This window comes from Perissodus microlepis, chromosome 15, assembly GCF_051167445.1.
Source record: "Perissodus microlepis isolate ML-2025 ecotype Zambia chromosome 15, ASM5116744v1, whole genome shotgun sequence".
Lineage (NCBI taxonomy): Eukaryota > Metazoa > Chordata > Actinopteri > Cichliformes > Cichlidae > Perissodus > Perissodus microlepis.
The window spans coordinates 24,899,984-24,923,550 of NC_140475.1; the positions used below are offsets into that span (position 1 = coordinate 24,899,984).

The window sequence follows — 23,567 nt, forward strand, 5'->3', positions numbered from 1 at the left end:
AGGTCTACAGTTTTCACTCAGTGTCTCCAGGCAGGTTTTACTCCAGCTGCTGGTAGGACAATAATTCAGTGAGGGTGAAGGAATATTTTAAAAGGGGCAGGATGACAACTGTACATGTATGCACATGTTGCCCCACACAGATAAATATGTGTGTGCCTAAAATAGCAAGGTGGGCTGTTCCACACGTGTAGAGCACTCTGTGAGGAGATCCCAGGGAGGCGAGCGTCACAATTCAGCTTACACAAAGAAAAAAGAGGCGAGGAGATGAAAGAGACTAGTGAGGGACGCGGCAAGCATGAGAGCATGACATGGCTGAACCACAGGAGGAGGAGGAGGCTGTGATTAATGACATTCAAGCTGTGAAGGTGTCTCAGTGCAGAGCCAACCTCCCCATTGTATCCTCCTCCTCCTCTCGCAGTCACTTCTCTCCATCTGTTTTGATGCAGCTCATAACAGATCGTCACATTATCCTCCCTCCGTCTGGAAACCGCAGCAGCCTTGGGATTCAACCCAGCACCACACTCCTCTCAGTGCTGCACCTGGGAGGCAGCTGTACACAGCGCATTACCTGACTGGACATTTGAAGCAAACCCTCGGAGCCCTTTCTTCTTCTTCTTACGTGCTCACTGGAAACACTTAGGGTTTTGATTCAGCAGGAGCCTCTGCTTTGCTGCTACAGCTCCTTCAGCTGCTGCGAGGAAGTTTATGAGGAGCCAAGGTGCTTTTGCTCCTTTGATTTCTCACCTGGATGCTGAGGAGGTCAACAGGATGGACCTCACCTACATTTGTCTCCTCTTCACGGCTCTAATGTTGATCCAGCACAGCGAAGGTAAACCCGTTTTTATATCTGTCCAATTAGATGTTTGTTACTAGATGGGTGGGATGTAAGGACTCTGTTTACATGGTATAATTTACATGATCCTCTTAAAAGACAATGCATCACTAAGCAAATTAAGGAATATGTCATTCTTTGTGATCTAAGTATTTCTCCAGATGCTGATTAATTTTTATTCCACTTTCAGGACTCAGTTTGATTTTATTAGCCAGTGAGTTAATAAACAGGTTTGTGGACTACCATGGCAACTTGTTAATTTTGGAGCCCTGAAATTAATAAAAGGTAGAAAAGAGTTATCAAGCTTACAAAAATAATAAACAAGTGGTTAAATAAAAAATAATGACCTTTTTCTGTATCCCTTACATAAATACTGCTCATTTTTAATACCGTCACAGCTTCTGCAAATCAAGTATCAAAAATCGATTAGGAATATTTAAACAGTCTTTGAGATGTCAATAAATTATGAATTTATTCATTTTCATGAAGGAAAAATCCACAGCACTACACGTTATTTTTCATGACGTGAAAGCACTGCAACCTCAATGTTTTAATGTTCACATTATTCATATTTTAATTGAAAGCAGAAACAACATCAGGACTGTGAGGCTTTATAATGAGATCTGCAGCTAGGCGCTCTGTTCTCTGGTTTCCACAGTCGAGCTTATCGTGACATTTTATTATTCAAAAAGCAATCAGAGGTCATGTAGCGTGTAAGGACTCCCTCTGTTGTCGCTTTCTAGCTCTTGGATGATGAAGTTTTACAGTGTCAGTGTCACGGCACCCTGTGACCTGCTGCGCGTGAATATATAATCATACCCTTGCTCTTTCAGCAAATTCCTGTGATGAAGGTCCTACGAACAGGTAGCTGTGGAGGGGCGTCTCACACTTCAAACATGATAGAGGTCAAATTTAAAAAGAATATGTCTAATTCAGGCTAAAAATGTCAAAAGTGCGTTTATACTTCTCTCACTCTTCAATGTTGATGAAACTGGAACTAAAAGTAACTTTCCAACGTCACCATCTTCCAACACAGGATTGCTTTGTGTTTTAAAACGGCTGGTCTGGTTATAGTAAAACACCGCCAAATGTGATCTTTTCTGGGACCAAAAAACCAATGAGAATAATACTGGAATAAACTGTAGGTTCAAAATACGAAACCCCAGTGAGCAGCTTCACGGTGGATTCAATGACTGCAAAGTGCCTGTTGCTGCAAATCAAGCTCAAACTGTCACCCTTCTACCACCATGCTTCACAGTTAGTGCTCTCCAAGAAAAGTACTTTCTTTGACAGAAGAGGCTTTCTCCTGGGAACCCTTATAAATAAGGCATACCTGTTCACTCTTTCTCAGTTCAGAGAGCTGTTCACTTGGAGGTGGCTGTAGCTCAGATCACCCTCTAATTGGAAGGTTAGTGGTTCGATCCCTGTCTGCTCGAGTCAGCATGCCAAATATCTTTGGGTATGTTAATAACCCCAGGTTTCCTGCACTGGAGTTTGAATGATAGATAGATAGATAGGTAGATAGATAGCACGTAGTTAGGAAATACATAGAAGATGTTTTCGTGTGAATAAGGCAAGCCATATAGAGTGCTCTGAGTAGAGGAGTGCTGTATAAGACACCAATATTAAATAAATTCTAACAACAGCTGATCAAGCTTAAATGTGCAGCTGTTGTTTAACGCGACATCCGCTGGTTTCCTCTTTCTGGCGCAAAGTGGGCAATAAACAAACAAGAGAGAAAAGCTGATCAGCTGATCATTGATCAGTTTCATGATCATGTTCATTGAAGTAGAAACAGGAGAGGGAGGGCAAAGAATGAGCGAAGAAGAGGCAGCTGTGCAGCGTAAAGACAGAATAACTCCAGCTTTGTGTCTTTTTCCATCCTAGCTGAAGTACGGGACAAACTGTGCTCCTTTTCAGCTCAATACAAAACGCGTAATATTTTCTCTCAATGCGGGACGATTCCGTCTTTTTAAAGGAAGGTTGGCAACTCTACTAACGAACCTTATGAATAAAATAAAGTTCACTATCAGTAACATCATAGCACCCACCCAGCTGTATAGAAACTCCGTCATGCTAGCTAGCACGCAGTACGAGTTATTGTAACTGACTGTAAAAAGTCAGCGCAACAAAAATAAACTCCACCTAAACTTGGTTTATATCTGACCCAGATAGACTGCAGGTCATAACTTCTTACCTGAAGTTCAGTTCACCTGACACTCGGACCGGCGGCCGCCTCGGGTCTCTCCTCCTCCTGCCTCCCCTTTCTCTCATCCTCCTGCTGTCCTCCACCACTTGCTAATGTTACTGAATCTGTGGAAGCTCCGCGATAGCCACCACCAAACAACTGAGTTATTTTTACACACCGGCCAGCATCTGGCCAATCCACCACTTTTCATTGTTTATACCGTTACCAAAAAAAAAAAAAAAATCATCGGCCCATAAAAACGAAAAATCACCATAGACGGGTAAGACGGGACGATTTAGTCTGTGAAGCTGAGCGTGAGCCACACAGAAATCCAACCATGAACACAAAACGACCTCTTGTAGCCTCCAGCTAACATACCTGAGGGCTGCTGAAGAAATAAGTCTTACAGCTGTACATGCTAAGGACTGTGCGGTAAAACCCTTTTCATTGAAAATTAATTATTTTTCAAATGACTGATGAGTCAAGTAAAACTGTGGATTTAATGAAAGCTGGTATAATCTGGTCTTTAGCTGAGTTTGGGTAACAATGCCTGGTTTAGGTGTTCTTCAGACTGTTAGCACATTCAATCCCCAGATATCTGTGTGAAGCAGCTAGTAAAAATGTTTTCAGAAACCTTGATGGTAAGGCCCTCACAGAAGGAAGAAGTAATTTTAAAAAATACAAAAGAACATTATTTCACATTAGCCCGAGGTATAGCTTGAGCCTGCCAGGAACTTTAAAAATCAAAGCAGGCTGGGATATTTAACTTTTTGAATAGGTCTACCTGCAGAACTGGATTGTGGATCTTTCATTTCTAAAACTAGGGCTGTGTTGTGTTTTCATACTCCTAAATTTCCTGCACAAGTCTAAACCAGGCTTTCTATTATAGAAGAGTCATTTACAAAGAAAGCTTTGTAGGCTTGATAAAGGTGCCTACATAGTGAATAAAAATTAATTAATTATTTTAATGTACAAATTTTGAATTGAAACACTGGCAATAAAATCATGGTTTGTCAAACAGACTCATTTCATGGTGCAGGCGATGAAGGACAAACACATTAAAGGGTGTTTTAAAGAGTTATTTGTGATTTGAACTCATTTAAACTTTTGAAACACCAAAGACATAAAGTGGAATAACCAGTCTAGGTAGCAGCAGACCAGTGACCCCTCTGTTCTCAAAGATAACATTCCTGGTTTGGTCTTTAGGTTTGTTGGCTTGAACCACACGCAGTGCATACAATGGCTTACAGAGCCGATCTTCTCAAAATAATTTACAAGCATAACCAATTTAAATCATACTTTATGCTCATTCTTGCATGATGAATTTATATTTGTGATAATAATGTTGTCACATGTACAGTACGTGTCAAAGAAGCCTGACACCAAGTCTAATTTAGCGTGCCACATGCCAGCCAGCTGAAGTACAGCTGGGCACATTTATGTGCAATCCTGGTAAGAACAAGCCTGGGCCTTTGGTGCAGCATTACAGTATGACCCTCTTGGTGTTGCTGAATGAAAACCCACATCCTCAGGTAGATCTTAAAGGTTAAAGGACGGGGTGGCTACTTGCAGTTGCATGTTTTCTTTTACATTTACACACCACAAGCTAGAGCTAACCGTTGTGTGCAGTTAAAAGGAAAATATAAATGGAAGTTGGCTGAACATCTTCTCTATGAAACAAGAATTACTGAGGTTTGTCATAACGTGTGAGCACATTCTGAGAAACACCAGCGTGCTTCCTGTTTCTACATCAGTTGAAATCGTCATTATGAAATAGTACTTGTGGTTTCGGGTGTCCTGACCAACACTCAATCTACTCATTTCCTCTTGTTCAGCAGTGTGCATGCTCATTACTGTCACAGGGTACTACTTATGACTGAGGTGAGGCGAGGAGCTGCCTTTTCCATGAAATATTTAGCATGCTGAATTACTGGGTACATGCTACCTCCATCATCTTAAACAAATATAGTTTGGGTAGAGTCTTTGTTAGCGTGAGGACCTCAGAGAATTTTTAAAGCACCTTTCTGTCAACATGTTGTCCCTACTCTTTCTCTACTTTTCTGGCTGCGGCTGTGTTTTTTTCCGCTTACCAAACTGTCTACCGTTTTTCTTGCCATTTTTCTGTCTCCTCTATCTCCACCTTCCCGTTGGTCTTAATCTGTGCTGCGTGTTTTGTATTTGTCTATCACAGCCAGACATCTGAGCCTTGTTAGGGATTGCTGGAGAAAGCAGCACTTTGAAATCACAAGACAACACCACAGCCTTTGTCTTCGAGCACTGAGGACACTAAATAAAACCTAACAGCCTGTATAACAACAGAAACAGCCTGAGCTGGTTGAAAATGTGCAGATGGGTGGTAATTTGAAAGAAAAACTACAACCCTGACCCTTACAGTTTGAGCCCTACACTTCTGTTCCTGTCCATTTTTCCTTATAGTGAGACTGGTCACTGCAAATCAATGCAAAGTAATAACTCATATCACCCTTCTCTCCTGGGATAATGATGCCCCAGTCCACTAAATGATTAGATTAGGAAGAAATGGTGGGACTTGTACCCTGGGCACTCACCGGATTTCAGGCCAGCTGACTTTAGAATTAAACAAATGAAGTAAAAGAATTTGGAAGAATGGTGTTGGTATCTCCAACAGAGATCGGCAGGTTTGGACAGCCAGTAGCTAAGAGCAGGTAAACTGTTCTGGTAGCAAGGGCACAACACTTTACTAAAATATTTGGGAATTTTTTTTTTTTTTTCATTTATTTCATTCATTTTACTAATCCTTGAACACAATCTTCATGCCACTATGTAACCCTCTTTTACATTTCCTATCCCAAATATTTTGGAACGGAACAAGCCATCAGCTGTCAAACAGCTGTTTGGTAAAAAGCTTAAAAATCTACAAAGACAATCTTCAAAAAGTCACAAATCTCTAATGTTTTGGCAAATAACATGAAAGGGTTAATTTCTTCATCAAACTGCAACCTGTGCGTCAACAAAGGATAAAGTCAGGTTACCTTCTGTAGCTCAGGTGTCATCATAATCACTAACTTGACGCTCGCCGTTCTTCGCTCTGTGCTCACCCGTGCTCAGTCTGGAGCAACATGACAAAGCAACATGTCCAGGGTGGCCGTCAGACTTTCATCAGGGATGGTTGATGGAAAGTGTATTTTGTTTTTAAACTCTCAAGTGTAATTTTATTCTGCCTTTCGTGAAATAAAACTGGAGACACTGGGGCTTCAAATTAGGCTGAGAGTTTACTCTGGCTTTAATGTTGGCCTCAGTACCTTTTTATAATCTCCGAACGTTGTGCCCGCCAAGGGTAGAACGTTCGGAGACAATGCCCAAGAGTGCGCTCAAACTAAATACAGTGTTTTACTTCTTACACAAAACCACTGCATACCTTCTGTTTCTTTTCATGTGTTTATGAATGCTGAAGAATTCAAAGGACTGAATGTTACCGAGTCTTTTCCTGGCTGAGAGGTTTGTACCTGCACACTGACTTCTGCCAGTCCAAACAACCAGCTCATGGATTAGCAGCTGATCCATGTGTATATTGTCAAATATTGTCAAACCCCGCGGAGCCTACCAGACTCTCATAACAGGGGCAAGAAATTAAACTTTGGCTCAGCAGTCCGCACACGATGCAGGATCCTGAACAGGGGGTTTGCCTCTTGGTATTTCCCATGATTTTATTTTTGTTCTTAAGCCAAAGATGCAAAATAGCACACAAGCTTGCATGAATACTTGCACATGTACATAAAGTATGCAGGTTCATATGCACAGGCATGTGGATACCTGTGCTAAAGAATCACAAAATACTAAATGCAAATTATGGGAAAGGAAATGTGCATCACGCTGAGAGCTGCTTAAAGGACTGAAAGGGTGCCAAATACAGAGACGAGATCATAAGGTCCAGGAAAAGTTAAATGTTTACATCCATAAAGTGTAATTCACTGCCTGTGGCAAGGAAACAATAAAGAACCAACTTTCAGCTTGAAGTCTGATATCACTCATGCTCCTATAGAGAACAAGACTGGCAAATATCCAAGTAAGATTTCAGGGACAGTGCTTCCCCCACAGTATGTGTAAAATTTATTATGCCGAGCTCAAGATCAGTCTGATATGTTGTTGTTCTTCTTATTATTATTATTATTATTAGTAGAAGTAGTAGTAGTAGTAGTAGTTTTGTTCTGGCATTCATTAAGAGCATCACATTCATGGTCTCTTTTGTATTGTATTTGTGTCACTTTTATCTGTCACAGCTGCTTTGAAATGTTCCCTGATATGCAAACGACTGATGGATCTGAATTATGGATTCAAATGTTTACTAAGACTGATATTAAGATTCTCAAAGCTCACATTATGATGTTTTAGTGGCAGACAGCATCAGTTTGCAACTCAGGTTCTGGAAATGACACTAACCAGACAAGAACTGAACCCAAGGTGCTGACTGAACATTTTGGCACCTTGTTCCACACAGTGAGCTCTGCAGGAAGAATAAACTCAAAGTGGTGTTGCGTGACTTTTGTGATACATGATGTGACTTCTTACCCAGCTCGTGAATTAAATTGTCTTTTCATTTTACTTTTATTCTCTATGACGCGTTCCTCTTAGATATTTTCTGCTTGTGATTGAATTAACACGAGAAGCTCTGATGCCCACCCAGTTTTTGTTTGTTTATTTCTGGAACAGTTAGATGCTTAGCTTTCATTGGCTTCTGCCCAAGACAAACAAAACCTGAAACTTGAAGGTTTGAAAAACATCTGGAATCAGCTGAAGATGCTCAGCCTAAGCAGACCTAAGCAGACCCTGTATTTCCTCTGTCTCTGCAGGTTTGTGAGTATTGTAATTAACACAAACGTCTTTGGGACTGTGCACCAACCCAGTGTGAGTGTGAGTGATCCATTGAGTGTCCACCATCAGTCAATATCAGACCCCTAACTATAACCTTTTGGTGGCCTAAAATTGCCCCAGGAGGTTGTCTTTACCTCATTCAGCAGAGGTCATTTTGTCTTTATGATATAGTCATAAAATCTTGGCCTTTGTCATACAAAAAGGAGTATTTAATTAAATAAGGTGATAAGTTCAAAGAAGGCTGCGATGATAAAATAAAGATGATAAATGATATTTCAATTTTCTTCTTGACAGATCTCAGCCCTGAAATCAAAACGTTAGTGAGGATGAAGCGAAAGGCGCCGACAGGTGATGGCACTGAAAAGTTCACTTTTTTTTCCCCCGACAAACTTGAGGATTTGTGATACGCTCAGTGCTGCAAACATCTGCACGCTGCACTCTGTCATTATTAGTATTATTCTATCCTTTCTGCAGACCGCTCAATCAGTGTCCATGTCTCCGATTTTGCAGTAATTACAACAAGCTGCTTCTTTCGTCTTCAGTCAGATGTCTTAACTTAATCAGAGGGCAGGACAAATGAGCGATGGAGACATCTCCCTGTTCAAAAGATGCAAACCAGCGAGGATGGTTGCATCTGTACAGCAATCTCTGATGCTGTACGTACACATAAAACATGCATATTATATATTCTGTTAAAGAATATAAAAGCAATGATGGAGAAACTCGAGCCACCGCACAGCTGGGTGCCACGTGTTCAAACTGAGAAAGGCAAGGTCGACGTTGATGCCAGTTTGGTTTTTTTTCTGGCATATTTCTGGCCTTTGGACTTGACATCAATGCTCTAAAGTGACATTTTGGAAGCAACACTCACTCAGTCATCCTCTGGCACAGCCTCGGAAAAGATGAATAATAATGACTAAATAGGAACATAATAATTCAATATCACAAAATGTGAAACTGGTTAGTGTCATATTATCTTTTTAGCTTTCGATGCAAACGAGTGGCCTTTCAAGCAGTTGAAAGTCTTTATTGAGGAATTTAGTTTTGATGACAGAGATTTAACCTGACAAATCTCTGAAGGTATCTGAGAGGCAGCATTATTTGACTGTTTCCTCATGCAGGCCAGGATTGAAACCTCTAAGCTGCTTGTCTAACCTCGTCTATGTACAGTATGTAAAGGTCCCACTCAAGGATGTGTGTTTTTAGGAGGAAATGTGAGGACCATGGATAAAAAGTGTGAAATCTCCATGCCAAATGGATTCAAACCTCAGTATCGAGAAAGTCCCTCAGTTCAGGTGAGTTGGACTTGGCTGTCCGAGAAGTAACTGTGCAAACCAGTTTGGAAAATGTGTTTGTTTAATGTGTCTTCATGCTGCAAGACAAACTCCAGATACAGAAGCACTGAGACGTGAAATTTCCCAAAAACTTTTAGCCGAAGCAGAACTGATTTTTTATTTTACCTTGACTAATAACTAATAATAAATATAATTCCTGGTGTACTTGCACCAGCTTCAGTTACATAAAGAGGAACTACACTTTACAGGTCATTTTTCTTCTGTCAGATTAACAGTTGTTTTTATCTTTAAACAAAGATTTAGTTTTTTATTTGACATTCTTGCTTTGACTGAAACTCCACTGATCACGCCTCCGCTCAGTTTCTACCAACCAGTAAGGTGATGTGAAACATCTGTGGTGTCGACCCCACTGTGAGGTCAGGAAGTCTGGATCAAGCCTGAAGTGCTTTTAGGAAGTTGAAGCTAAACTGGGATTAAAATCATTTTACATTTTGTAGAGTTTTCTTCTCAAGGCATTTTATTCACATTCAGTGTTTCAAATCAGTCCGAAGGTTTCCTCTTAAAGAAAATCATCACAGATCCTTTTCAGAATATACTTGTGAAGTAAAGCAGAACAGGAGGTCCATTATCCTCCTCATCGTGTCGTGTCTGATATCGTAATGATGTCTGGCAGAAAGCTGCTGTGCTGACAGATGTGTCCATCTGGCACTGAAACATTCAGGTGTGCAAAAACACACATAACTTCGATATGACGTTGCAAACAGAAGCAGGTAGCTTTGTGTGGTTCCCGGTCTGTACTTGCCTAAATAAAACCTCCTCACTCCTCCATAACAGCACCCTGCTGCTCAGCATATACAAAATGCTCTGTATCAGTGCAAAGTGCATGCATATGTGTTAAAAATGTGACGCAAAATGAAATTCGAGCATAGGCGGGCTAGGCTCAGTCTCAGATACAGAGCAAGAAGTTTTGGCATCTGGAATCTGCCACTTAAAAAGAGCCATTTAATGTTGCCTTTTATTGGAGGTTTTCCGTGCTGGTCTACCTCCGGGTAGTCCCAGAAAATCCTGGAGAGATTATAAATCTCAGCATCCCCCAAAAGGATTTTGAAAATGTTGCTTGAGAAGTGTTTTACTGGGATGCTTATTGTAGTAAAAGGACCTCCACTGACTGGTGTGTCTGAGAATGCTCATCCTGCTGATGACGGCTGGGGTTAGTTGAAATGTGAGCCTTTATGAACTTTCTTTGGAAAATGTGCATGAATAAAAACCTAATGTGATTCTCTGGGACACAGCCGGGTGAAGAACAGAGCTACACCTAAGTTCATTTTGAGAAAAGGTGTTATTTTGCTCCCACGTGTAAATCGTGTAAATCCCTCTTGGACGCCTAAACGTTCTCCCATGCGCACCGAGAACAAGATCAAAGGCCGTCTGTGGGTTCTGCCTGCTTTATGGGCTCTCTGTGTGTACGTGTGCTTTTAAACATGTGTCTTTGTGTTTGTAAGTCTGTGTTCAGGTACAATATTACATGTCATTCATGCTAAGGGAGTTGTGTTAAGTTAAGTGGGAAGGAACAGGGAGTTGTTCTGACATTCCGGCCACAAAAACAAAGGCAATGATGGCTCTGGCTCTCTTATCGGAAAAACACCAGGCCTGTTGGAGGGCATGGTGTCATGTGACTGTAGCTGTGAATGTGCTTTTCTGGGGTGTTGATGAAGACCTTGTGGCTATAAAATTGAATAAAGTAATTTCCGACTTTAACAAAGTAAAAGCTGCACACAGACTTTCCTTTGTTGTGCACCCAAGGAAAACCTGTGAGTGAATGAACTAGTTAGGTTAAGAGTAGCTATTTCTACAGGTACTGGATTGATTGCCATGAAATTTCTAAAAGGCATTCATGGCCCCAACAGGCTGGATCTCTTTGTTGATGCATTAACTTATAATCCTGCAGTCGGCTCTACCGCCATGCGAGCGGCTCTTGAAGCTGCTTATGGTGGGTATCTGAACTTTCTTAATGTTTACCATCTTCACCATCCATCGTTTGTATCCTATTGATTTATGTTGACATTTCTTAATAGCAGCAAATGCAAATAAAATGAATAATAAACCACAATACAAATTTAAACATTAATATCTGTACCCAGTCTAGATATTAAAAACAATATTTTCAGTCTTATGTTTTACCAGTTTTCCAATCTGCCCCAGGGCTGGTGATATGAGCAAACCCTGGCGTTATAGTTTCTGGATATAATAACTGGAAGTATACAGGAATGAAAGTTGGATGCAATGTCCATTTTTTCTAATAGGTCTATGAGAAACTGACCCTACTGCTCAGTTGATACACGACCCCAGTAAACACTTTCCTGACGTGTCCCAGTGGCCATGCTTATTTAATGCATGCTCGTATTTCAGACTAGGGGGCGTATGCTTTTTTGCACTGGACCTGCCCAATGGGTCCTGTTAAAATGACTACAGAATTTATATACAGTCTATTGTTTTTAGGCATTTGCAAATTATCAGTGGCAATTGCACATGCAAGCTCACAGTGTAAGGATCCCACAGTATTCCCACTCTTCCTGTTGATGCTTCATGTCTCTTTGCATTTGAAACACGTACATAAAACATCAAGTTATGCAAGTGGCCAGAGAACAGCCAAATACATAGTAAAGCAGAGAAGAAGAGAACCTGTAGGAATTCACGTGCTGTGTAGGCAGTTTTTAATGTATGTTTGCACCTCGAGGTACAACAGATCATCATCAGCAAAAATGTAAAGAAAAGAGACAAAGAGACTGACATGTGGATAAAACATGATTGCTTCTCTCCTCAACACCAGCTTTAGATGAGAACTGTCTCATAAAGCTGCTTCACACGGCTTCTTCATTAATATTGATCTAAACAGAATTGGCAGTAAAAATTTGAATTCTGAACTCAAATCTCAAGTTAATGCAAACATCTCTCGTTCATCCACTCATGACAAAGCAGCAGAATCGCTGCATACTTGAGTAGATGATCATTAATAGCCGATAACCCTGCCCTGCCTGTGTGTTCCAGCCCTCTCTGTTTCGAGCTCTGTGCTGGAGGAGGGCCCCCCAGTGCAGCTCCCCCATACGGCTCACCGGCGAGAGAAACGCTGCTCCTGCGAGAACCAGAAAGACAAAGAGTGCATTTTTTTCTGTCACATTGGCATCGTCTGGATCAACACCCCGAGGTGAGTCTGCGAGAGAACAAAATGAAACATTTTATGGCTTTGTTTCCTCTGTAATGAAACGTTGGAGTGTTGCGATAAAGTTTACTGCCGTAAATGTGATGACAAAACAAAACCAAGAAAAGAAGTTGTCTATAATCTGTCCAAAGGATAAACAAAGCTCTGTGCGTGCAGCTTTAGCAGGGGGCCGTGGGTGGGAGGCTTCTGCAGCAGCTTCAGTCCATGAATAAGATTAACTTTCACTGTTTTGTCAAGGCAGTGATTTTCTGAATTTTCAGTGATTTTACCCTTATTCTGCCTCAGACCAAAGACATGCACAGTAGCACATTAGCTTCACTGCTGAGTCTGAAGCAGATAAAGTGGTGACATGGAGCAACCATTCACCAACCATTCAGAGACTTGAATGGTTGGTGAGGCTAGAAATTTTCTCTACATTTCTCATTTCATTTCCATATTTCTCCTTAAGAGAGTCAGACTCTGCAGCACCCGTCCTACTGAGCATACATGTGCACACTCAACCACTTATCCACATCAGGGTCATGTGAGGTGGTCAGAGCAAAAGGCAGAGTTCCCCCAGAACAGCTCCTCAGCCTTAGTCACATCCACTGCAACAAGTCTTTAATTAATGCCTGGTTCAGCTTTCAATTCAATTCAATTCAGTTTTATGTTTACAGCGCCAAATCACAACAACACACAAGACACTTTATATTGTAAGGTAGACCCTACAATAATACGTACAGAGAAAAACTCAACAATCATATGACCCCCTATGAGCAAGCACTTTGGCAACAGTGGGAAGGAAAAACTCCCTTTAAACAGGAAGAAAATTCCAGCAGAACCAGGCTCAGGGAGCGGCAGCCATCTGCCGCGACCGGTTGCTGTGAGAGAAGGAAGACAGGATAAAAGACATACTGTGGAAGAGAGCTAGAGATTAATAACAGTATGATTCAGTGCATAGACGTCTATTAACACATAGTGAGAGAAGAAAAAACACACAGTGTATCATTGGAATCCCCCAGCAGCCTACACGTATTGCAGCATAACTAAGGGAGGATTCCGTGCCTGCAGTGTGAGAGCGAAGTGCTCTAATAGGGTGATATGGTACTATAAGGTCATTAAGATAAAATGGGGCCTGATTATTTGAGCTTTAATACTAATACTACATTTCTTTAACTCTGTGAAGAGACAAGTGAGTAACAAAGGTTCCCTGAAACAGCCATGTCGGGTTGACTTGAATGTCTTTTCTAGTCCAGTTGTTCATATTTTTTAAAATGGCTGGCCTCAAATAAGAAGTAGGCGTGCAGCTCCCTTCACAATTGGTAGCAATTAACTTCATTTTAGTTCAGTATGCACAAGCAACGAGTAACCGCTTAGATGTGGTGGAGCTAATGAGAAAGCACACCTTTCCTAAAGAAGGGTTGTTTCTGCTCAGTTTCCTCTCCGTGTTTCAAAAGAGCTTTTTTTAACCCTTTAACACCAACTCAACAGAGAGTCTGAAATCATGGTCGGACCTTTATCTGCCCACAGCTGCTTAACTCCTCACAGCCTGCTCCCGTTTGTGTGTTGACATTTCATCCTCAACTGTTTCTAGAAATGAGACGCAGTTATAATAATAATAACTCAATTTACCCCTGTTCAAAATAATGAGATGAAAAGATTTAAAGGTAAAAATGTGGAAGATAGTGTAGAAATCTTAGAATAAAATGGAAAAAGTAGTCTGGTTTGAGCTTTACTATATGTATTTACAGCATCATCCCTTTTGATAAAGTGCAATTATGCTGTTCAGTGTTCCCTGAATTGGATACTGCACTGTAAGCTGTTTCATGTCATGCCAGTAAGTCACACTCCAAATTAATTGGTGTAGAAAAAGACAAGTCACCAAAATAGCTTCCAGAGGTTAGCCAAAAACGGCTCAAGTGGTGGTGGGACCGTCTCAGACTGTTAGCTCACTCTAAATATAGCCATGTGGTAAAATGCAATCTTCCTGCTTTCACTATAAAGACGCTTTAAAGAGCACTGCCAGCACCCGCCGTCACTAATGATGCCACTAAAGAGCATTGGGGAGTCCCGAGTGCATTTCCTTTTTCTTCACACACAGCGTCATTTAAAATATGAAACCTTGCTAACATGCACGTGACAGAGTGAACAACATGTTTTATTCTTGGAAATAACCACATCTGTAGACCTAAACAAAATTATCCATTTGAGAACAGCGCTTGAAGGTTCACACTGTCGGTAGGAGAGCAACAGACAGAAGATCAGAACAAGCTGAAATAATGTTGTTTTTTTTCTACTCGTGTTGTATTATTTAAAGAGAAAATATCGAGTAACACCAGTGTAACCTTTAAAGGACATCCTTTGGCTCCCTGCTATTTTACACCAGAAGAAAACAGAAATCTCGGAGTACTTGAAGCACAAAGGCTGTTTTTAAAGTCCGATTTTCACCTTCGCAAGTGTTCAAACAAACAGTGAAGTCAGTGAGGAGTTTCCCTCTCAGTTACAGATGGATGTGTCTGATCATCCAAAAAGGCGGTGATCCAAACTAAAGAGAGAGACGCCAGGATCAGAACCACCTTCAGTGAACTCAAACAAACGCAATTTATTTAACATCTGCTCGTTTTTGGACTCATTTATTTGACAGCAAGACAACAGAAAACATATTATTATTTTGGCACTGTCACTGACAATGTGAGCCAATAATTAACTGTCAAACTCAGTGCCTGCCGGCATGACATGCTGTCAGGGATGGCGTGGTCATATTTTAATGGGAGGACACAGTGTGAGATTTGAGTTGTGCTGCTGAATAGACTTTATTCAAAAGTTTTAAAAAAGTCCAAATGTAACGTGTTATCAGACGCCCCTCCACACGCGTGACCTGTAGGCGTATACCGCGGAGAAAACAGAAAATTGTGCAATGGGAATGATTTGTTTTGATGCAGACACCAAATGAGTAAAACATAATCGTTTGCTGAAAGTTTCAGGGATTGTCAGGGATTGATGTTTGTGTCACATCTGGCGAGGCAGACGGTGAGGCGTGGGGAGACTGGGGACCCAAGTGCAGGCAAATGGAAATAAGGGTGGAATGATAACAAAAAATGAGCCTTTATTGTCGGCTGTACAAATCCTAAAGAACTGAGGGAGCTAGAAATACTGAAACAGAAACCAACAAACTAGCAGTGATAAATCATGATGAATTCCAATATTAACAATAACACAAAACACTGGGTCACCGACCCAGGACCGTGACAGTTTGAAGCCCAAAGTGTTGTCCACACCAGCCTCCTACCCACTCGAACATCACATTATATCTTCCTTTGCTTCTGTCGTGATCTCTGCAGGCCTCTGCTGAGCACAACATCTGAATGAGAGGATATTTGTTTTTATATTTCTTCCTGTTGAATCACTCTCAGTACCTCCAGTATCATAAAGGATTTATCTTCCTCCAGGTCTAATGCTGCAAGAACTCTGGTCGTGTAGCTTCATGTAGACAAGAAGAAAGTCTTGTGAGGTTCACTCTGAGAGTGAGGTTCACTCTCAGTCATTTCCTAGCCTCACGTTTGGCTGTAGAAAACGTGCTCGTCATGAATCTGATCGTTCTTCAGATGCATCTATGAGACTGAACTTGGAAACAGTTTGGCAAAAGGCCAGGACGGTCTTGGCCCATCTTAATGCCTGGACCCAAACGCAGACTGAGGACACAGTTTTTTTTTTTTTTTTTAAAGGCAAATCTTTATTGAGACATAGCACCAGTCCAAGAAGGCAGCAGAAAGCAAAGTTCATAAATATAAATAAGTAACACGGGATGAAAACAGGAAGACAGATAACAGACGTCACAGCAAAGATGAAGAGCAAATCAACACAGGTGTAGACGAAGCAGTGAGGCAGGGGACCAATAAAGACTGAACGCAATATACACAAGACAGAACTGTACCAAAATAAAACAGGAAGTGGAACAGGAACACATTAAACACACCAGACTGAAACACTATTGGAATACAGAAAGGTGAAAATCAGAAGATATTTAATAATGAAGAGAAGACCAAAACACACCAAACACTTTCATTGCAGATGGGCCATGAAACGCTGATGCTGTGTGTCTCAACAGATTTCAGCCATCAACTTCATCCTTTTAATAACTGCATTTTACTTCCTACGCCTGAAGACAAACATCTCTTTCCACTCCTTATATTTTAGGGCTGACTTGTTATTTCAGTTCCACACATGTGAGTGATTGGAACTAAAACAGAGGGAAACATAACAAAGACAGTCTCTCTGGTTCATCCATCATTGCTGCTTATTGCACACGATGAATTGAACAGGGTAAAAACAAATAACTTCACTTACAGCTCTATCCTTCCCTTATAGATCTATGCTTCACTTATAGATCTATGCTTCACTTATAGATCTATGCTTCACTTATAGATTTATGCTTCACTTATAGATCTATGCTTCACTTATAGATCTATGCTTCACTTATAGCTCTGCTTCACTTATAGCTCTATGCTTCACTTATAGATCTATGCTTCACTTATAGATCTATGCTTCACTTACAGCTCTATGCTTCCCTTGTAGATCTATGCTTCCCTTATAGATCTATGCTTCACTTCTAGATCTATGCTTCACTTATAGATCTATGCTTCACTTATAGATCTATGCTTCACTTATAGCTCTGCTTCCCTTATAGCTCTATGCTTCACTTATAGATCTATGCTTCCCTTATAGATCTATGCTTCACTTACAGCTCTATGCTTCACTTATAGATCTATGCTTCACTTACAGCTCTATCCTTCCCTTATAGATCTATGCTTCACTTATAGATCTATGCTTCACTTATAGCTCTGCTTCACTTATAGCTCTATGCTTCACTTATAGATCTATGCTTCACTTATAGCTCTGCTTCACTTATAGATCTATGCTTCACTTATAGATCTATGCTTCACTTATAGATCTATGATTCATTTGTAGATCTATGCTTCCCTTATAGCTCTGCTTCACTTATAGATCTATGCTTCACTTATAGATCTATGCTTCACTTATAGCTCTGCTTCACTTATAGATCTATGCTTCCCTTATAGCTCTGCTTCACTTATAGATCTATGCTTCACTTATAGATCTATGCTTCACTTATAGCTCTGCTTCACTTATAGCTCTATGCTTCACTTATAGATCTATGCTTCACTTATAGATCTATGCTTCACTTACAGCTCTATGCTTCCCTTATAGATCTATGCTTCCCTTATAGATCTATGCTTCACTTCTAGATCTATGCTTCACTTATAGATCTATGCTTCACTTATAGATCTATGCTTCACTTATAGCTCTGCTTCCCTTATAGCTCTATGCTTCACTTATAGATCTATGCTTCCCTTATAGATCTATGCTTCACTTACAGCTCTATGCTTCACTTATAGATCTATGCTTCCCTTATAGATCTATGCTTCACTTCTAGATCTATGCTTCACTTATAGATCTATGCTTCACTTATAGATCTATGCTTCACTTATAGCTCTGCTTCACTTATAGCTCTATGCTTCACTTATAGATCTATGCTTCCCTTATAGATCTATGCTTCACTTATAGCTCTATGCTTCCCTTACAGATCTATGCTTCCCTTATAGATCTATGCTTCACTTCTAGATCTATGCTTCACTTCTAGATCTATGCTTCACTTATAGATCTATGCTTCCCTTATAGCTCTGCTTCACTTATAGCTCTATGCTTCACTTATAGATCTATGCTTCCCTTATAGATTTATGCTTCACTTATAGATTTATGCTTCATTTATAGATCTATGCTTCCCTTATAGCTCTGCTTCACTTATAGCTCTATGCTTCACTTATAGATGTCTTGATGCATGCTTGATCATCCAGGTAAGTAAATCTCCAAAAGTTGATTCTGTTCATCAGGACATTGCGTTTACTCCCAGTAGTTGGAGAACAAAAAGATTGTAGATAATTGGGACTCACGGATTTCTGGAGAGTCAGAGGCTTTCTAAACCTCATTAAGTATTACAAGAAAGCAAAATCTGGTTTTCTTAAAAATAAAAGACTCCAGACAGATTAATCCATGTACCAAAACACTGAGCCCATGTGTTCTATATACAAAAAAATAATGCACTAATTTGTAAATTATTTAAAACCTGTGTTTAATAAGAACAGTAAAAAAAAATGTTTGTTTTTTTTTTTTTAAATCAAACGTTGAAACTGAGAAAATTAACTTTTTTGATCATCCTTTTGTGATGAGATCTGGAAATACAAACTTCATATGTAAGCACATGTTGTTCCGCCAACTCTAAATGTCCTCCAGATTAATAATGCAGGATGAATTAGTCATCAGTCAAGAAGCTGTTTGGTGTCTGTTCAAGAAAAAGTATCTTCTGGAACAAATGACAGCCACAGAAGCAGAGCCTGTGATATGCAAATGAATAAAAGTGCAATGAAACGTTCTATTGTTTTAATCTTGATTCTTTTCCCTCCATACGTTTGTACTAAACTAAGTTAAATCTTAAACAGTTATCATTAATGTTTTTTAAACACCTGAAAGTCTAACAATTTCAATAAATCAGTGTTAAGCACAGGTTAACTGAAATTGTTCAGAGATTGAGTAATAAAGTATTTGGTGGTTAGACTCCAAGCTGAAGTGATGTAGGGCAACGTCCCCAACGATGGAAGGGCAGAGGATGGAGGTAGGACTGCTGGTGATGATGCAGAAGATGGAAGATGGAAACGTGGCTGAGACTGTCTGAAAGTCAGGAGTAAGGTGAAGATGAGGTGGAAGCTGTGCATGAGGGAAAGTCTGAAAGAGAAAGAAAGAAAGTCACAATAACAAAGTAGGAGTGAGAGGATTAAAGAGGTTGGGTATGGAGACTGGGTGATTGTTTTAGAGACATGATGACAGAAATTACAGTTAAATCACTTGATTCACTTTTCAATTCGATTTATTCATATAGCATCATATCACAGCCTCAAGGGGCTTTATATTGAAAGGTAAAGAGCCTACAATACCACACACAAAACCCCAATAATCACATGACCCCCTATGAGCAAGAACTTTGGCGACAGTAGGAAAGGAAAACTCCCTTCTAACAGGAAGAAACCTCCAGCAGAACCAGACTCAGGGAGGGGCAGCCATCTGCCATGACTAGTTACGTGTGAGGGGAGAAAGACAAGACAAAGACATGCTGTGGGAAACGGAGCAGCAGAAATAAGCCAAACACTCAGGAATGCAGACAGATGTGAGGACAAAGCTCCCTCTGTGAGCAAACACTGCAATCAAGAGTGAAGTGTTGTGTTATTGTAGGTTTTTCAGTGTTTGGACCCTACTACTAATATCAAAAAATACATATACTGTTGTATAAGAGTTATATAAGAAAACCTTCAACCTGCGCCACATTATCTGCCAATAGGGAATCTATATGATCGATAGCCAGGAATAAATACAGCCTTAAGTAGAAAAGAAGAGTTCAGCAGGTATGCAGAACAGTGGAGCCATAACTCATATCGCAGCAGTTCAACAGTTCAGGTCACTCAGATTTATTCATTCTTGTAACTTAAGAAAGGAGCTCAGTAACCCTTTGACACATAAGGAAAGAAAAAAATGAGCAAATGCAGCCAACAGACTCATAAAAACAACATGAAGGTCAATAAGCAGTAAAGAGGAAAGTCAATGATATTTTAGAAATGAGTAGACAGGAGTGCTCATGGAGGAGGCGAGGAGCAGAGGAAAGCTGGGAGATGAAAGGGTAACATTTTATCACTGGTCATAGAGCAACGAGAGCCAGATGTGTCGCCATTTAATTAAGGGAAAGGAAAAAGGGGAAGCCATTCAGGTCTCCAGTCAGGACTGAAATGTAGACTCAATCCAAATATTTGTAATATTAAGACACAGAGAATGTTTGTTACCATCAGTGAAGGTTTATTTTCGGATGCGCCCGCTTGTTTTGAGATAAGTGTTTTGCTGGTGAGCCACCGGCATCTGCTTGCTGTTCCTCCAGTGGTCTAGTTAACTCTGCCACTAATCCAGCAGCAGAGCCTCCTCAGACCTGCTGCCTGGCCGAAGGCCGTCTTGGCGGTCTTGCTGGCACCAGACGGATGAGCAGCGGGCTGAATCACTGCAGGAAAACTAACTCCTGCGGCTGTTTGCAGAGACGCTACTTAAATAGCGAGATGCGTGGAACATAATAAGGGGCACTAACGTGGACATAATTGGAAAATAAACGCCCTCAGTCATTCGAAGTCATGTTTGTGGTCTGGCTGTAATACAGGTCTGAAAGTCAGTTAAATGAAACTCTGGTTGAGAGTACATTTTTGGAAGTAACTGATGGATTGCTGGGAAATATGTTCCAAACGTTTAACATGCCCAGGGAATACTAACGAATAGCAAACTAGCGGCAGAGACGAGGATTTTGATTGCGGGTCTGAAGCAGGGACTCAATTCTGACCGCAGGGCATCAATGTGCATTCTGTAGCCCAGACCTCCCCAAAGTGTGGGGCCCGCCCCCTAGGGGGTCGCAGAGCCATGGCAGGGAGGGCGCAGTATGAAAAGGAAAGAAACAAAACGCTTGGACACTGCTAGCACGGGCGCCCACGGAAACGCAAAGCAGGAGATGAAGCATCGCTGAATATGTTTCCAAACCAACTTCATTCTAAGCCAAAGACTAGAAAATATGGTGAAGCATATCTTCCCTTTGGTTTCACCTGCACAAGTGCCAAGGTAGGTCTCCCCTGCAGAATTGGCTTTCCCTTCTTGGGAGCACACGCTGGGCTGTTCAAATCACGGACAAACAGTATCCCACATTCTTGATTTTTAGTTCACAAACACTTGTTGTAATGACTAACTACTGCTGACATTTTGGAGATGTTAGCTCTGTATACAGTAAAGTTACAGCGGGATAAAAATAATATCAGGCTGATCCTGCCACAATTTGTTCCCCGTTCAAATTAAGGACAAACAGTATCCCACAGCTGTTTATGTTTTTAAACCCATTTTGCACAGAGGCATTTTTTTGAAAAATGTATTGATAGCAATGTTGAATATTATTACACAGAAGAAGAAAAAACAACTACATGTAAAATAATCACACCGTGATGCCTCTGCCTTTGTAAATGGAGGGACAGTAACTGCGTGTAAAACCTGAAGACAGTCAGATTAACAGTAACAGTATTTTGTCTCTATCTGCCATTCTGCAATTCATCTCATGTAAACAATAACATGGTGCACAGCCTGACGTGAAAAGAGGCACATACCTTTGACGTTGCCAGACAAACTCTGTATTCCTCATTTTTAAAAGGAGTTTTAAAAATTCTCCGTTTTCGGTGATTCGAAATGCCGTTTACGTGTGGATGAAACAGCTGCGTTTTCAAAAATACCCGTGTAGGTGCGGATGTAGCGTAAAAGAGTTAGTAGTTTATTTTATTACTACCTGTCATTTATTGGAGGTTACTTGTATTTGCTTAATTGTTTACTAAATGTTTGAGGTGTGAAATAAACCGCAATGGAGCAAAATATGGGTGTGTGTGGTTGGAGGATGTGCTAGTGCGTGGGGGGGCGTGAACGTTTTTCGTGTAAAACAAAGGGGGGCCCAGAAAAAAAAGTTTGGGAACCACTGCTGTAGCCGAATGCTCCCTGGTTTATCTGTTTAAATTATTTATCAGTGGTTACTGATCTCTACAGGTTGCTTACATGAAGCTCTGGCTGATGGTCTGTGAACGTTGCCTGATAGCTTAACCTCAAAAAGTATTGAACTGTTAAAGATTAAGATAGCTATTCATACTCTTGGCTGAACTAGAAGGGGAGTTTGTCATCTTTCCGACGTCTGTGGGTTGTTGTTAGTTCCACAAAGGAGATATATCTCTCTTAACTCCGTGTGCCGTTTTATTTTGATCCAGAAAGTTAAAAATATACACTGTTTCGCAAAAAGTCTGGCCCAAATCTAAACACCAAACATAACTTTCTTCAGCGAAATTGTGTTTCTTCCTTCTTCATTTTTCCAGCAGACATATTTCTGGCATCTCTCGACAGACAAAATCCTCAGTAGTGTTTCAGCAAATTGTAAATGAAGCAGTCTCAGAGGGGACTACACTCTCGCTCCCCCACCCAGCCCTGATTTTAGACCAGCAGGGGGAGCACGCTGTGATGTGAGATTCTGGCCAATCACAGGTCGTTTCAGACCAGGTCAGGTGGGCATTAGAAAATCTGACAAAAGGAAAGCAGGGCTAGGTTGGGCTTGCCCACTTGTACGTGGTTTAGTTTTATAATGTTGTAGTTTCAGATATAAACTCAGTGTGCTGTGTTGAGAATCATTACCATTGTGCTCTGCAGCCTCTGTATGTGATGATCTCACCTGTCTGCCTGATTAGCGCAGCATAGGTCATCTTCTTCTTTGTCTGAGCTGCAGAATAAAACTCCACACAAGCAAACACATATCTGAGCGCACTGGCGGTCCTAGCCTGTTTGGCGCCCTGGGCGAACACTCCCTCTCCCACTCCCTCCCAACAATCATATGACCCCCTATGAGCAAGCACTTTGGCGACAGTGGGAAGGAAAAACTCCCTTTTAACAGGAAGAAACCCCGGCAGAACCAGGCTCAGGGAGGGGCGGCCATCTGCTGCAACCGGTTGGGGTGAGAGAAGGAAGAAGTTGGCGGAACAGTACTGAATTTCACCAGAGAAACACACACACACACATATATGAAGAGAGAGAGAGTATGCATTGTATGCAAACGGCTACCAAACAGCCATCATAATTTGTCATACAATGAGAACAGGAAGAATCAACAATTGACAATGACGAATTAATATTAAAATCTGTAACATAATGAATTGTTTGGAGTTTAGTCTGTTACTGTTACTATTTCTTCTTGGAGCAACTGTGACCCACATAATTTCCTTAAGGATTAATAAAGTATTCTGATTCTGATTGTTTCAGGATGATCTGCCATTATCCAATGACACATCTGCTTACCTGTATCATTTGCTCGTTTCTCCTCCTCTTCTTTTCTATTTTTTTTTAAACTGAGGACCTGATGGCTTTGAACTTTCTTGTCCATCTTCCATTGGTTTTAATTTTGCACTCCAGTATGAACATAAGTCCCCCAACCCGAGGATCACCACAACATAACCTAATAGACCTACACCTTAGTTCACAGATTCACTTTATCTAGGGTGCATTTCTGGGATTTCGCACAACCCAGATTCGCAC

General features: G+C 40.8%; 1 protein-coding gene across 2 annotated transcripts in view; it reads left to right on the forward strand.

Annotated features, from left to right (window-relative positions):
• Positions 1–212: 212 nt before the first annotated feature.
• The window catches only part of LOC146372238 (endothelin-2), a 31,579-nt gene continuing 8,224 nt past the window's right edge, over positions 213–23,567 (forward strand). The window contains exons 1-2 of one of the 2 annotated variants that reach the window (XR_014802691.1): positions 213–829; positions 12,215–12,371. Coding sequence is in view for 1 of the 2 variants with exons in the window: in XM_084952687.1 (XP_084808813.1) it covers positions 706–829; positions 12,215–12,371 (281 nt within the window). In the remaining variant the exon portion in view is untranslated. The remainder of the gene's footprint in view (positions 830–12,214; positions 12,372–23,567) is intronic. The other variant, XM_084952687.1, reaches the window with a different exon arrangement.